We start from the raw sequence: 13,482 nt of genomic DNA on the forward strand, positions 1-13,482 counted from the left end.
ATCAAATCAATTTTAAACATGTAGTCTATTATGATCACAGAGGTGTACTTTCCTCATCCCCAAAAATGCAATCACAGACCAGTTCATTTGTATTACTTTTAAGGACTTTTATTATAGATTCCATAGACAAATTTGTCAAGGTTTTTATACAAACTATATAAAAATTCAAACATGCTCTGGCTCTTATACAAAGTTTGGAATTATAAAACATGTACCATGTCTGGTATAACAATATGTAAATGAAGTGGTAAAATAATTTAATATAGAAAAACATTTTTCCCAAAAAAAAGATTATGGCAGCAACATGAGTACGTCAAACATTTCCAGTGCCATAAAAGTAAGCTTGTTTATCAATGCATCTGTTACAGATGGTAATAAGAAATGTCTGTGTTGAGGTATGTCTTCAAAAGTTCAGTTAATTAAAAGTGACACATTAATTTGTCACCGACTGTCCGCACCCGTGGACCCCGCAAAAGATGAGTTAGGAAGCTGCTTGAAGAAATCTCTCAAACCAGTAAGCTCACGGGTTAGCTGCTCGATAGTTTTGTGTAATCTGTCGTTTTCTGAACCGAGTTCAATCATTTTTTGCTGCATCTCCAAATTGCGGTGCTTCGCCTTGTCCCTGCTTTTCCTTACAGCGATGTTATTCCTCTCCCGTCTCTGGCGGTATTCGTGACTGTACCTGTCGACAGACTTTTTCCCCTTCTCCTTTCCGACCTTTCGAGGGGAGGAGTGGGCTGAAGTGGCGGCTGAGAGCGGCTCGGGGGTCGTCGGTGGAGTAGGTTGTCCCATGGGTAAGCTCACGGAGGTCTGCGCGCAGGTTTCTATCTGGGAAGGTAGCGACGAGGACATGTCACTATCGCTCCAGTCCGACTCCTGTTTAATCGGTGCGCTGAAGACTCCCTTGTCAAATCCACCTTCGTGTTTCCTCTCGTATTCTTTTTGGCTTCCCACTACTGCGTATGTGTTGGTGGACAGCTGCTGCATGTTGTTGGACGTCGTCGAGCTTGGCATGTAGAAATCCGTAGAAGTCTTCTCTTGCTTCACAGTATTGAATAGGTCAAGGAAAAGTTCATCGTTGCAGAGTTCCAAGTTTGGCACCGCTGTCATCGACTCGATGTACGAGCTGAAGTCGATGGCACTTTCGTCGTCGTACATCGCAGGGGCCGTGCTCAGCTCGACCATGGTGCTGTCCTCTCCCGTGCCGCCATCCCCTCGCCCGGGTTTGCAGACCCCCTGGAGACCACTCAGCTTATTATTCTCGTAGAAGTTACCAGGCTCCATCGCCCAACTCATGTTGCATTGTGAAGACACGCTCTGCGAATCCAGACTGTATATGTCACACATGAACTCTGATTTTTTTCTCCACGTGGGATCGGGATGGAATCAGCTGTAGTTCTGGAGTTGTCAGGTACCTTGGGCACAATGTTAACAACGCCTGGGTACTACAGGATCGCGCTGTTTCAGAAGCTTCTCTTCTTTTATTAACCACCGTTGCTTTTCCTACAATCGGCGTGGTTGTGTATCCTTAAATGTTGATCACAGGCTCGCACTATCACGAACTTTATGTCATCAGTGTCTCAGTTCTCTGAGGCGTCTGGATTTCGCGGAGTGTGTTTTGTATGTTTCCTCTGCTTACGTCAAAGGTTTACCTCCCCCTTTGACAAGCCAGTAAAGTCAAGTTGGAGTCACATGGTCTCCGCGGCTCCTATTTGAGGATAGTAGGGTGTGTTCTCATGCCACCCTCTTTACTACGACCGGACCGACAATTTCACGTAGTTTATTCAGAGCATGACTTTAAAACACCCATACTTCACATGCTTTTGACATGTGTGGAACGGACACAGATAAACAACAGTCGAAGTCGAACGTCAAGTCGAATGAGATCAAATGACATTAAGGACATGTTCTTAGATCATTTCAGAAATATACAAAATGTCAGGTTTATGTTAAGCTATTGCTTTTACACATGACAGGCATGAATGAACTGAAGTATTTAAATGATTATCTCTGGAAAGTTTTCTAATTAGGTCCCAGACCCATTGTGATACCAATGGAATACAGATTGATTACTTTTTGTGAATTATCTTACTTTTTTTTTTTTTTTTTATGAGTTCTCTGAATTTCTCTGAATGTCCTACCCATAAAAAAAGAAAAAAAAAGATTGGAGAGCACTCTGTATTTTTCCAGTTGTGATCCTCACCGAATTGAGTCTAACATTCCCATGTTACATGGTGCCATCTTGTGGCAAACACTATTAGCACAGTCCCTAATTTAATGCCGTATGTCTGTAAACAAAGGTGAAGAATGTGCATTCCTAAAACATTTCCGAAATAGACATTCAAAACCAATTTCAATCCAACACACTATTGTTTAGTCTGTCAGTTGAGGCACAACATTTGAACAAGGAACTGTTGTCACTATTTTTAAACCCCTTTAACTGTATTATCCTCGTCACGATGTGAGTGGAGAGAAAAGGGCAGTTGTGTCATTTTAGACAATGTCTTCAATTCCTCCTAAGCACTTTCTCCACACGGTGCACCTCCATGTTTCTCCCTTTGTGAGTGGCTCCTCTTCTTATGCTTTGACAGGCCTCCCCCCTGACTGAAGCTTTTGCCACAGACATCGCAAGGATACGGTTTCTCTCCAGTGTGACTCCGCTGGTGGCGTTTTAATTCCCTGGTGGACACAAAGCATTCTGCACATACATGACACTTAAATGGCCTCTCCCCTGTGTGCGTCCGCATATGTTCTGTCAAACTGCCGCTCTTACTGAAGCCTTTGCTGCACTCGCTACACCGAAACGGTTTCTCGCCAGTGTGACTTCTCTGATGGAGTTTCAGCTTACTGGGTGTTAAGGAACATTTTCCACATTTGGGGCTCTTGTACAGTCCTTCCCCTGTGTGAGCTCTCATGTGCTCCTTCAGGTTTTTCATCAGACTGAAGCATTTCCCGCAGTTGTCGCACAGGTAGGGTTTTTCCCCGGTGTGAATGTGCTGGTGGCGTTTTAAACCAACAGCTAATGTAAAGGACCTCTCGCAAAGAGAACACTTAAAATGTTTCTCCCCATGGTGAATCCTCATATGGTGTGTAAGGCCTCCTTTTTGACTGAAGCATTTGCCACATTCGTGGCACCGGTATGGTTTCTCACCTGTGTGAATTCTTAGGTGCATTTTTAAAGGGCTAGCGTAGTTAAAGCATTTCTTGACTACGGGACACCTGTACCGCCTCTCCTCACCTGTGTGAGCTCTTAAAGGTGCTTTCCGTTCCTGTCCTTTCCTTGTCCGTTTTCTCTTTAACCCGGAACGTTGAAGCCTGGAGGGGGGGCAGAGAGTCACTGGTTGATTGTGATATAATGTCAACCTCTCTGTCATGCTTAGTTTGTGTCTGTTCGGTTGTGTTGACAGCAAGACAGTCGTTTCTGTTCTCCCCAGTTAGGGTTAGGTTAAAGTTTGAGGACTGGGGTAAGCTATCGTCAAAGTCACTTTTTATGCAGGGAAGAAGGAATAAGGACTCTGTGGTGTGGAACTCCCACCCTTGAAGTTGCTCTTGCTCTTCCTCTTTACTGGTGCTGAGTTCCTGTCCCTCTTCTATCTGTGTGGGCTCAGGGTTCTCCTGTCCCAGACTGGGGTTCCACTCCAGCTCACAGTGCTGCTGCTCAAGGGGAACCTCTTCGGAGAGTGAGGTGCTGGAGGTCTGGAGGAACACATACGAAAATGAGTGTAAGCAAGTCGGATATAATTTATTTGAACATACTTCAATCTATATTCATATTCATAGTGTTGTTTTCTGCAACTTACTAAATATAAACGTTTTCATAACTCCTTATCATATTCCTAATAAAATCAGGGAGGCTAAAGAAGGATGCAGAGAGGCTTTGATACTTGAGATGAAGGCAGGGATTTGATGAATCGGTTACTGGTGGCAGTGCCCTGGCTTATTATCTTTATAACCAGTGATTTATTAGATCATGAATTGTAGTGTATACAAACCTGCTTTGTGTACCTTTACATAAGGCTTGTAAACCAAATCCAGCATCCTATGAAGACGTTCGTTCTCATCTTTTGAACGGGAGATCTCATCCTGGTATGCCGCTATCGTTTGGTCAAATGCTGCAGAAATCTCCACAGCAGCCACTGTTAATCGCTTGGTGAGAAACACTTTCAGTGACATAAGTTTGGACATTTTGGAGTTTGAATGCAAAAATATGGATTTGAGAAACAAAACTCTTGACAGAACAGTCCGACTTTTTTTCCCGTAATGACAGGTCTGGCTTCTTCTCACCACGGCCAGGTATCAGATAAGGTATTGTCGCCATCTACTGTCAGGGAGTAGTAGTACTTGTGCAACCCAATGTGTACAACTGGTAGATTCCAATGCAAGCATTCAGCAACTCCGTTTTCTATGTTGTTATCCTCATCTAGGATGGGAACAAATAGAGGATATTCATTCAAGATGATTTAATAACTAGGACAGTGGCCTTAAGTGGGTTGTGTTCGTCTAGGAATAATATGTCTATGGTTTGTGTTACATGTGTACATTACAATGGGCATTCTTTTTATGATGAATCCTCTGTTGGGCCACGCACAATTTCAAGTTGTTTATAGATAAAGGGCCAGAGTTATTCGCATACCTTTGATACGTGGAGTGAACTCAACAACATAGTCTACTACTAGACTATATCGTTCACGTTTTTCACGATTGAACTTCCAAATTGGCATGCAGTTGGTCTGCATGAATTAAATGAAATGACATTGATCATGGTTATGCAGTTATTGCAATGTTGTACATTGTATGCGGAATTTATTTTTCATGTCCTCCAATTAAAATGAAGGAGAGTCAGAGCCTTCTGTTCTTTCCGATTCCAATTATACCCAAATTATGAGGATATAAACTTATTGCAAACCTATGTATATGTTTTTGATGTTATCAAATATTAACAATGACATATGTTGAAGTTGTACGCAACTATACTACTGTTGACATTTATTTTTTTACTATGCTGTAGAAATCAGCGTCTGTTTTCCTGACAAGAAGGTGAAAGATTACGGTGGATACGCAACTCGTAAACTCGGGTTTAAACTCCCACTTGGAACGATGACTTTACTGGGCCGTTAGTGGTTATTTCCTAAGTTTTTTACATCTGCCGAAGGCACCACCACCACTCACAACTCAGTCTCACTTACGCCACCCAGTGGAAAATGTAGTCCTTTACGGACTTCCTCGGAGGTCGGATGAAACCAAACCATAATGGTAGGGACCGTCGTGTATCATATTCAAGTATACACATAATTATAACACCGATCACAATAGGTCCTGACTATAAGTACGAATAGAAGACACAAATATATAGATTGTTCACGCATACCATGCAGCATTTGAACAACCGTATTTATGATTTTAAATATGAAATATTAACATGGGTCTTGTGAATGGTTTGCGCCAGGATAGCATTGCTTTGCTATTGGCGCAAATTCCCCGCGAATATGACGACACCGACACAATTTCGCGCCAGATTCATTGCAGTCGGACACACTTCTGAAAAGGTAAAATCACCAGTTATTTTTTTTAAGTGATCTAAAGTTAACTTAATCCCTTGAACCGTTTATAATTAAATGATTTAAGAGGTACGTATGCATTCATGTTATGCACATGTATAGGGGGTGAAATTTAGAAGCTATAGTTTTAGATTGATTCGCTTTAGTGCGAGCATGTTCTATTGTTGCCCTTCTCTGCCAACACTGTTTAGTTCGTTTACCTACTAACCTAACTAACTTAGCCAAACATGATTTGGCTTAGCTAACGTTAATTTAGTCAGCCATGCCGATACGTCATGTGTAAAAAGAAACAACATAATTGTGTTTTTCATAATTGCTGTTCTGATGCATTGACACAATGCAACCACCGTATAAGTTAGCTAGAAAGCTAGTTATCTAACAAATGGCTGCCCGTTGTGTCAACGGCAGCTGCAGCTGTAACCCGACTGTTTCTCATTTCTTTCCAATACATCGATGAAAACAGAAAAACACACCGCCGCACTCTATCGCTGAATAAAAAAAACTGCTTCAAGATATCCTCCTAAGTTTTTAAAAAAGAATCAAGTATTTCACCGGAAGATGTTTTGCACTGTGGCGTATTCTAATGCAAACGCAGTTTTTTCTGCGTAAGACTGTCAGTCTTCTAACAACGAGAAAACTCGTTGATGAGGGGCAACATGCGCTTTGCATGATCTGTCACTCAGACATGCACCAAAAAGGGACAAAACATTTCTTCTGGTGGCTGTGTCTACTTAATTTCAACTTTCCGTAGGAAAGAACAACACAAACAAGTAGGATATCTTGAAGCAGGTTTTTATTCAGCTAGAGTTTTTCTGATGTATGTATTGTGTGGAACCCGAATGGGAAGCAGTTGCAGCTAGCGTCAACGGTAGCCTCATTTGTATTTGTCAATGTGTAGCTACTAATAGTCAATAATATTTTGATTTAATTACTACAGATCTGTGATCAAGATGTCTTCTCCAACATCAACTCCTGGTGGTCGTAAGCGTGGAAGAAACGACAACCCACCCACTCGTAAGTTGATAGCAAGGCGGTCTTGGAATTTCATAGATAAGAGTAAATAAAATGGTATTTATTTTGGCCAGACAGAGGGAGGAATTCTTGTATAGTGCAATCCTGTTATCAGTGATCTGTATTTCTGTTTCTACAGCAGGCAGTGATGCAGTGTCCCCTCCGTCTCAGAGGCGGCGAGGTCAGGACTCCTCCCATGGGGATCTGCTGCCCATGCCCACATCCCCGGGCACTGACATGCACAGCCCTGCTGTTGCAGATACCTCCCTCTTCTCCAGCCCACGTCACTCAGGTACAGCCTCACCTTAGATGGGATGTGTGTGTGATGATGACTGTGTGATATCAGTCTGAATGAATGTCTTTGTCCTGTCCTTCAGTTCTCCCCAGCGAGGTGGACATGAGCTCCCCACTGATGTACGGGACCCCCAGCTCCAGGGTGGAGGGGACCCCCCGCAGCAGTGTGCGTGGGACCCCCGCCAGGCAACGCCCTGATCTGGGCTCTGTCAGGAAGGCCCCCCAGGTGGACCTGCACTCTGAACCAGTGAGTAGAGCTACAGGTTGAGTTCCAATTTGGCTTAATTGTGGTTGTATCAGATCTGACAAATGCCTGGAATAGTGTTTAACATCCCAGGAGCCACATCAATATGATGTGTATATCTGCTGATCTGCGCAGTGGCGACTGCAATGAAGACGACCCGGAAGGCAGTCTTGTTAACCCACTAACTGCCGAAGAATTCTGGAACACTCGCCACCTACAGTGTCAAGTGTTTTGTGTGGTATTTACCTAGCAACAATACTTTGATTGGCTACAAGATGAAGCATCATAATTTATGCGTTTTCGGTGAATAAAGTCACCCATGGCACTCTAGAGCGTTGACAATTTAGCGGCTTTATTCACCCTCTGCACTAAATGAGTTAAATGATGTATATTATGACAGTGCCATGTAGGCTAATATTTCAGTGCAACTCTCCTCATCCCTAGCCTACTGGAGACGGCGCTGTCACCAGTGAGCAGCCTGCAGGCCAGAAGCTGGTGATTTGGGGCACTGATGTCAATGTGGGATCGTGCAAAGAGAAGTTTCAGGTACGGACAGACTCTGGGCTTCTTTGGCCTCGTAGATCAATCAAAAGTCAAACTCAATCCACTCAAAGGGAGAGAGAGAATCTGAATGTTGTTTTCTTGGTTGTGTTCCCCTCAGAGGTTTCTGCAGAGGTTCATTGACCCCACCTCCACTGAAGATGAGAACGCCGGCCTGGACCTGAACGAGCCGCTCTACATGCAGAAGTTGGAGGAGGTAAGAGTTCCACAGACTGTTGACCATTCACCTCAAAGTCCATTTTCATCCTCTCCTCATTGTGTTTCTTAGCATCTGCTGTTGACTGATTGAAACCCTGAGTCGTAGGACTCGGTTGCAGCTGTGTGGACAGGTGCACTGTTTCACCCATTGGCTTTTGTGAGGAGTTCATTGTCATTTTTCTGTGTACCCCGTAGATCAGCGTTGTTGGGGAGCCTGTGCTGAATGTGAATTGCGGACACGTGCAGTCCTTTGATGCGGACCTCTACAGGCAGCTCATATCCTACCCTCAGGTAAACCATTTAATCTCACTATTATATTTTACTCTCTTAATAGTGATATCGTCTAGTAGGAATGCAGCTTAATCTTAAACAGCTTTCTTTCTTTCATCATTAGATCTGATGGTTTAGCACAGGATATGTGCAGTGGGATGATTTAGTGTGAAGCACTTTAGAAAAGTGCTATTCAAATAAAGTTGTTATTATGATTAGCCTCATGAAAATACAAACAAGTAATGTGCTGTTGTATTATGTCAATTCTCCACCACAGGAAGTCATCCCCACCTTCGACATGGCCGTTAACGAGCTCTTCTTCGAGCGTTTCCCAGACTCTATCCTGGAGCACCAGATCCAGGTGCGCCCGTACAACGCCCTGAAGACCCGGAACATGAGGAGCCTCAACCCAGAGGGTAAGTGCATTTCTGGAGCACACACATCAGACATACATGGATAGGCTAAGCCGTGTGAGGAGTGAATCACGCTCATTCAGGCTTCTGCAATCTCTGGAGAGAAATCCAGCAATGATTTTCACAGTGATATCAGTAATCTTTGTAAGCTCTGTAATTGGCTAGCACGATGCCGTGTTAGGTATCAGCCAGTAACCCTTCTCTGTTCCCGCCCTTCCAGACATCGATCAGCTGATCACCATCAGCGGCATGGTGATCCGTACCTCCCAGCTGATCCCGGAGATGCAAGAGGCCTTCTTCCAGTGCCAGGTGTGCGCCTTCAGCACCCGCGTGGAGGTGGACCGCGGGCGCATCGCAGAGCCCGCCGTGTGCCGCAACTGCAACACCACCCACAGCCTGGCGCTCATCCACAACCGCTCTGCCTTCTCCGACAAACAGATGGTGAGACACGGACAGAGGGCGCTGGTGGGGGGAGGGAGGGAGGGAGACCGAGGGAGGGAGGGAGGGAGAGAGAGAGACTGACTACAACTAGCGTTTCTCTCAGACTCTCGTGTGTGCGTCTGAACATCTCTCAAGACAAATGTGTGTATATTTATATATAATTATTATTTGAGTGTTTGGTCCAGTATTCTCACCATGTTTGCTCTGTTTTCTTTAGATCAAACTGCAAGAGTCTCCTGATGACATGCCAGCCGGTCAGACACCTCACACCACCATTGTCTACGCTCACAACGACCTGGTCGACAAAGTACAGCCCGGAGACCGCATCAACATCACCGGTGAGCTATTGGGTCTTAAAAGGCAATGGCAATAAAATGACAGATGTTGTATTTAGCCTTACAGTTGGAGATATGATGTGATCGCTGACAGAGCCTTAGATATTCTCGAAATATGACTTTGGTCACTCTGGGTTGCTGCTTTGAGTTTGCCATGCAGGCTGTGGCTCACTTTTTAGGTTTGAATAAGCAGCCATGGTCTTATTGCAATTGGAACTCCTCTCCCATCCAGGCATCTACCGCGCGGTTCCCATGCGCGTGAACCCCCGTCAGAGCAATGTCAAGTCCGTGTACAAGACCCACATCGACGTCATCCACTTCCGCAAGACGGATGAGAAGCGCCTTCACGGGCTGGGTGACGACTCTGAGCAGAAGCTCTTCACAGAGGAGCGCGTGCAGACGCTGAAAGAGCTTGCGGGCAAGCCGGACGTGTACGAACGCCTCTCCTCCGCCCTGGCCCCCAGCATTTATGAACATGAGGACATCAAGAAGGTACGTTTTTCCAATATGTAATAAATAGAAAACAAATTAAAGTATGTTTGGAGGGCTTGGCAGGGAATTGGCAAATAATTAACTTCTGAATTGTGATCTTATTGGTCAAATGCCAAAAATGAATCTAGCCCCACTAGCGCAAGCCTCCTAAAAAAATCTCAAATTGATAGTCCCACTTGTTTAATGCATCTGTGAAACAATCACTCATCAAATGACCAGAGCAGCATGGCTGTACGCTGGCAAGGGCAGTGTTGGCAGGACCACTTAATAGTGTTATATTGGCTGATCACACTGACACAGTGGTTATTTTTTAGCTGCCATAAAGTATAACGCTTGCATCCTTCTCTCTGTAGGGTATTTTACTTCAGCTGTTCGGTGGCACCCGGAAGGACTTCAGCCAGACAGGCCGGGGCAACTTCCGCGCCGAGTTAAACATCCTGCTCTGCGGAGACCCCGGCACATCCAAGTCCCAGCTGCTGCAGTACGTGTTCAACCTGGTGCCCCGCGGCCAGTACACGTCAGGGAAGGGCTCCAGCGCCGTGGGCCTCACAGCCTACGTGATGAAGGACCCAGAGACCAGGCAGCTGGTCCTGCAGACGGGAGCCCTGGTGCTGAGCGACAACGGCATCTGCTGCATCGACGAGTTTGACAAGATGAGCGACAGCACACGCTCGGTGCTGCACGAGGTCATGGAGCAGCAAACGCTCTCCATCGCCAAGGTAGGCGTCAGGCGTCGTACAATCTCGCATAGAAATGTCCAGGCTGGAGTGATTTTTTTGTTGGTGGTAATGGTGTGCAATTGGGACTGGTCCAACCTCTCTTGAAGCACTTTTTATTTTGTTTATTTTGTTTATTTTGACAGTCAATGATTAGACTGCTTCATGTCTTTGAAAGCTCTTTCTCTAATTGTTGTGTCTTATGTCGTGCAGGCTGGAATCATTTGCCAGCTCAATGCCCGCACCTCTGTCCTGGCCGCAGCCAATCCTGTGGAGTCTCAGTGGAACCCCAAAAAGACGACCATCGAGAACATTCAACTCCCTCACACATTGCTCTCAAGGTGATTATCATCAGTCATGTCAATGACCCTCTGCAAAAAAAACAAATGTGCACAGACAAGTTATGAGTGAGATAACAATACAAGTGTGGTGACTGGTTGTTCCGTTGAGATGGGAATTCAGAAACCTTGCCTATCTAAGAAACAAAGACTTAAATAATAAAGATGAACAAAGATGTGTAGTAGACAAAACAAACATCGACAGTTAGAAAAACACTATCTTCATCTCTGGTACTGAATGTTCTCTCCCCCCCCCCCCCCCCTTCAGATTTGACCTTATCTTCCTCATGCTGGATCCCCAAGATGAGGCCTACGATCGCCGCCTAGCTCACCACCTGGTGTCACTCTACTACCAGAGTGAAGAGCAAATCGAGGAGGAATTCCTCGACATGGCTGTGCTGAAGGACTACATTGCATATGCCAAAACTTACATCAACCCCAGACTAAATGAGGAAGCGGGCCAGGCACTTATTGAGGTATAGCCGTTTGACTCTTTCCATGCTCCAAAGTCATTGATTATGTGGTGTAGCCCTGGGACAAAAATATGTTTTGATTGTGATTTTCATGTCTAGTTGTCCTCATAGGCCAGTAGTGAACGCTTCTCCAGGTCTTGCAGCACAGGCTAACAGTTAGCACTCCAATAGACAGGATTCCGACGGTAACTTAGTTTAGCATACTTTAAATGCCTAGTCTCTATAATCAATTTGCTCATAACAAACTATTTCCTCTTTGTAGACTCAGAGCCTCTCTTGTTTTGGTTTCACCAGCCAAGCTCGCTCTCGGGCACTGGACCGCAGAGTGATTACTAGCTGTGAACGAAAAGTTGCCAGCATCCTAATGGAATCCAGGAAGTTTATGTGACAACCGATCATTGCATATTATTGTAAAACTACGTAGTTTGCAATTACAATACGAGCAAGTAGAGGTTTGTCTAGCATACGGCTGCTACTAAACTTTGTTTGACGTTTCTCTGAGGAGATTTTGGCATGTAGTTACGGTTGGAATCCTGTCTATTGGAGAGGGCGCTGCCTACTGTTAGTAGTAGCAAAGTAGAGAACGAAGAAGGGGAGAAGCTTTCATTGCTGGCCTGAGGACAACTTGTGGATGAGATGATGATATTTCTCCTTGTATGCCTGATTAAGCTAGATGTTTGCCCTGTTGTACCAAGCAAACTAAATCAAGCGCAGCTCTAGTGTTTGCAAGTATAGGTATTTGACTGTTGCGATGTGGTGTAGATGTAGTAACAATAGCTGACCCTGACTGTGCTGGTGTTCAGGCCTATGTGGACATGAGGAAGATTGGCAGTGGCCGTGGGATGGTGTCTGCGTACCCCAGACAGCTGGAGTCTCTGATCCGCCTTGCTGAGGCCCATGCCAAGGTGCGCTTCTCCAACAAGGTGGAGACCATCGACGTTGAGGAGGCCAAGAGGCTGCACCGAGAGGCCCTCAAGCAGTCCGCCACAGACCCCAGAACTGGATTTGTGGACATTTCCATTCTCACAACAGGTATGCAGTTGTTGGTTGGTTGCTTGCTTGCTTATGTAATTATTTGACTTAAATGACTGCCCACAGCTTGATTTCTCTGTAAACTCTTCAAAAACTATCTGAAATGGCATTTTATTGCATTTTGCGATCCTTACAACAGTCAATTTACTTTCTGATTTTCATTTTTTTACCTGAGAAAATTGTTTTGGGGAGTTGAGTCTCGTATACACAACCCCCTTGAATGACAGCGTCTGTGGAATATGATTGACTTAATGGCTTGTTTTCTGGACCACAGGAATGAGTGCCACAGCCCGTAAGCGCAAGGAGGAAGTTGCTCAGGCCCTGAAGAAGTTGATCCAAGCGAAGGGAAAGACCCCTGCAATGAAATACCAGCAACTATTTGAAGACCTTCGAGGACAGTCTGAAGCTGTAAGTGAACTGTCTCTCCTTTCTCATCTTTGCCTTTCCTGTTAATTACTAACACAATTTCATTCGATGCTAATCGTATAACTCAGCAGAGTGCGGTGTGTCTTTGTCCCCTAAATGTGTTTCCTCCGATTCAACCTTTTTCAGGCAATAACGAGGGACATGTTTGAGGAGGCTCTTCGGGCTTTGGCAGATGAGGATTACTTGACAGTCACTGGAAAGACTGTTCGCCTTCTGTAAAGACTCGCCTTCCTCTCGCCGTGTACAGTCATTTTAATTTCACACAATGTTTAGTTTGTTCTGTAGCTTCCTTTCCTCAGCGCTGATGCTGAAAACCGATCTGTAAAGAATACTTTTGAACAATGTTCATGTTGTCCGCTCCAAGTCAGAACTAGCATTGTATCTTAAAGAAAATACTGCTTGGTGGTTGTGATATTGTGTGGAACAATAAAGAAACGCTTATGTATGTCCGTTGGGTTGGCAGAGTTGTTTTTTTGCAACTGACAGCTATGGCATGGAGGGGTTCTAAATTCAGACACAGAACATATTCACTGACTGGCACCAGATTTAGCTAATCCCATTCTGATGAGTGCTTTGTTGTTTGAATCCTAGATTTCCCCTTTATGCAGACCGTGCCTAACAGTTTGCTTGTTACACTTACAACTCACTTTACAAAGCATTGCCTTGATATAGACTGATAT

General features: G+C 44.8%; 2 protein-coding genes across 2 annotated transcripts; one reads left to right on the forward strand and one right to left on the reverse strand.

Moving 5' to 3' along the window:
• Nucleotides 1-86: 86 nt before the first annotated feature.
• Nucleotides 87-1,601, reverse strand: cebpd (CCAAT enhancer binding protein delta). Its single transcript, XM_083690596.1, has one exon. It carries the CDS (start codon nt 1,345-1,347, stop codon nt 442-444), a length of 906 nt encoding a protein of 301 aa, XP_083546722.1. The 5' UTR covers nt 1,348-1,601; the 3' UTR covers nt 87-441.
• Nucleotides 1,602-5,517: 3,916 nt separating this feature from the next.
• mcm4 (minichromosome maintenance complex component 4) lies at nt 5,518-13,251 on the forward strand. The gene is made up of 17 exons (XM_083690582.1): nt 5,518-5,546; nt 6,496-6,572; nt 6,709-6,861; nt 6,947-7,110; nt 7,552-7,653; nt 7,769-7,864; nt 8,062-8,157; nt 8,414-8,552; nt 8,770-8,990; nt 9,208-9,328; nt 9,558-9,817; nt 10,171-10,536; nt 10,747-10,874; nt 11,140-11,347; nt 12,148-12,376; nt 12,651-12,784; nt 12,929-13,251. The coding sequence occupies exons 2-17, from the start codon at nt 6,509-6,511 to the stop codon at nt 13,019-13,021; spliced, it is 2,574 nt and encodes an 857-aa protein (XP_083546708.1). The 5' UTR covers nt 5,518-5,546; nt 6,496-6,508; the 3' UTR covers nt 13,022-13,251.
• The last annotated feature ends 231 nt before the right edge of the window (nt 13,252-13,482 follow it).

Source organism: Argentina silus (assembly GCF_951799395.1).
Source record: "Argentina silus genome assembly, chromosome: 18".
Classification (NCBI taxonomy): Eukaryota; Metazoa; Chordata; class Actinopteri; order Argentiniformes; family Argentinidae; genus Argentina; species Argentina silus.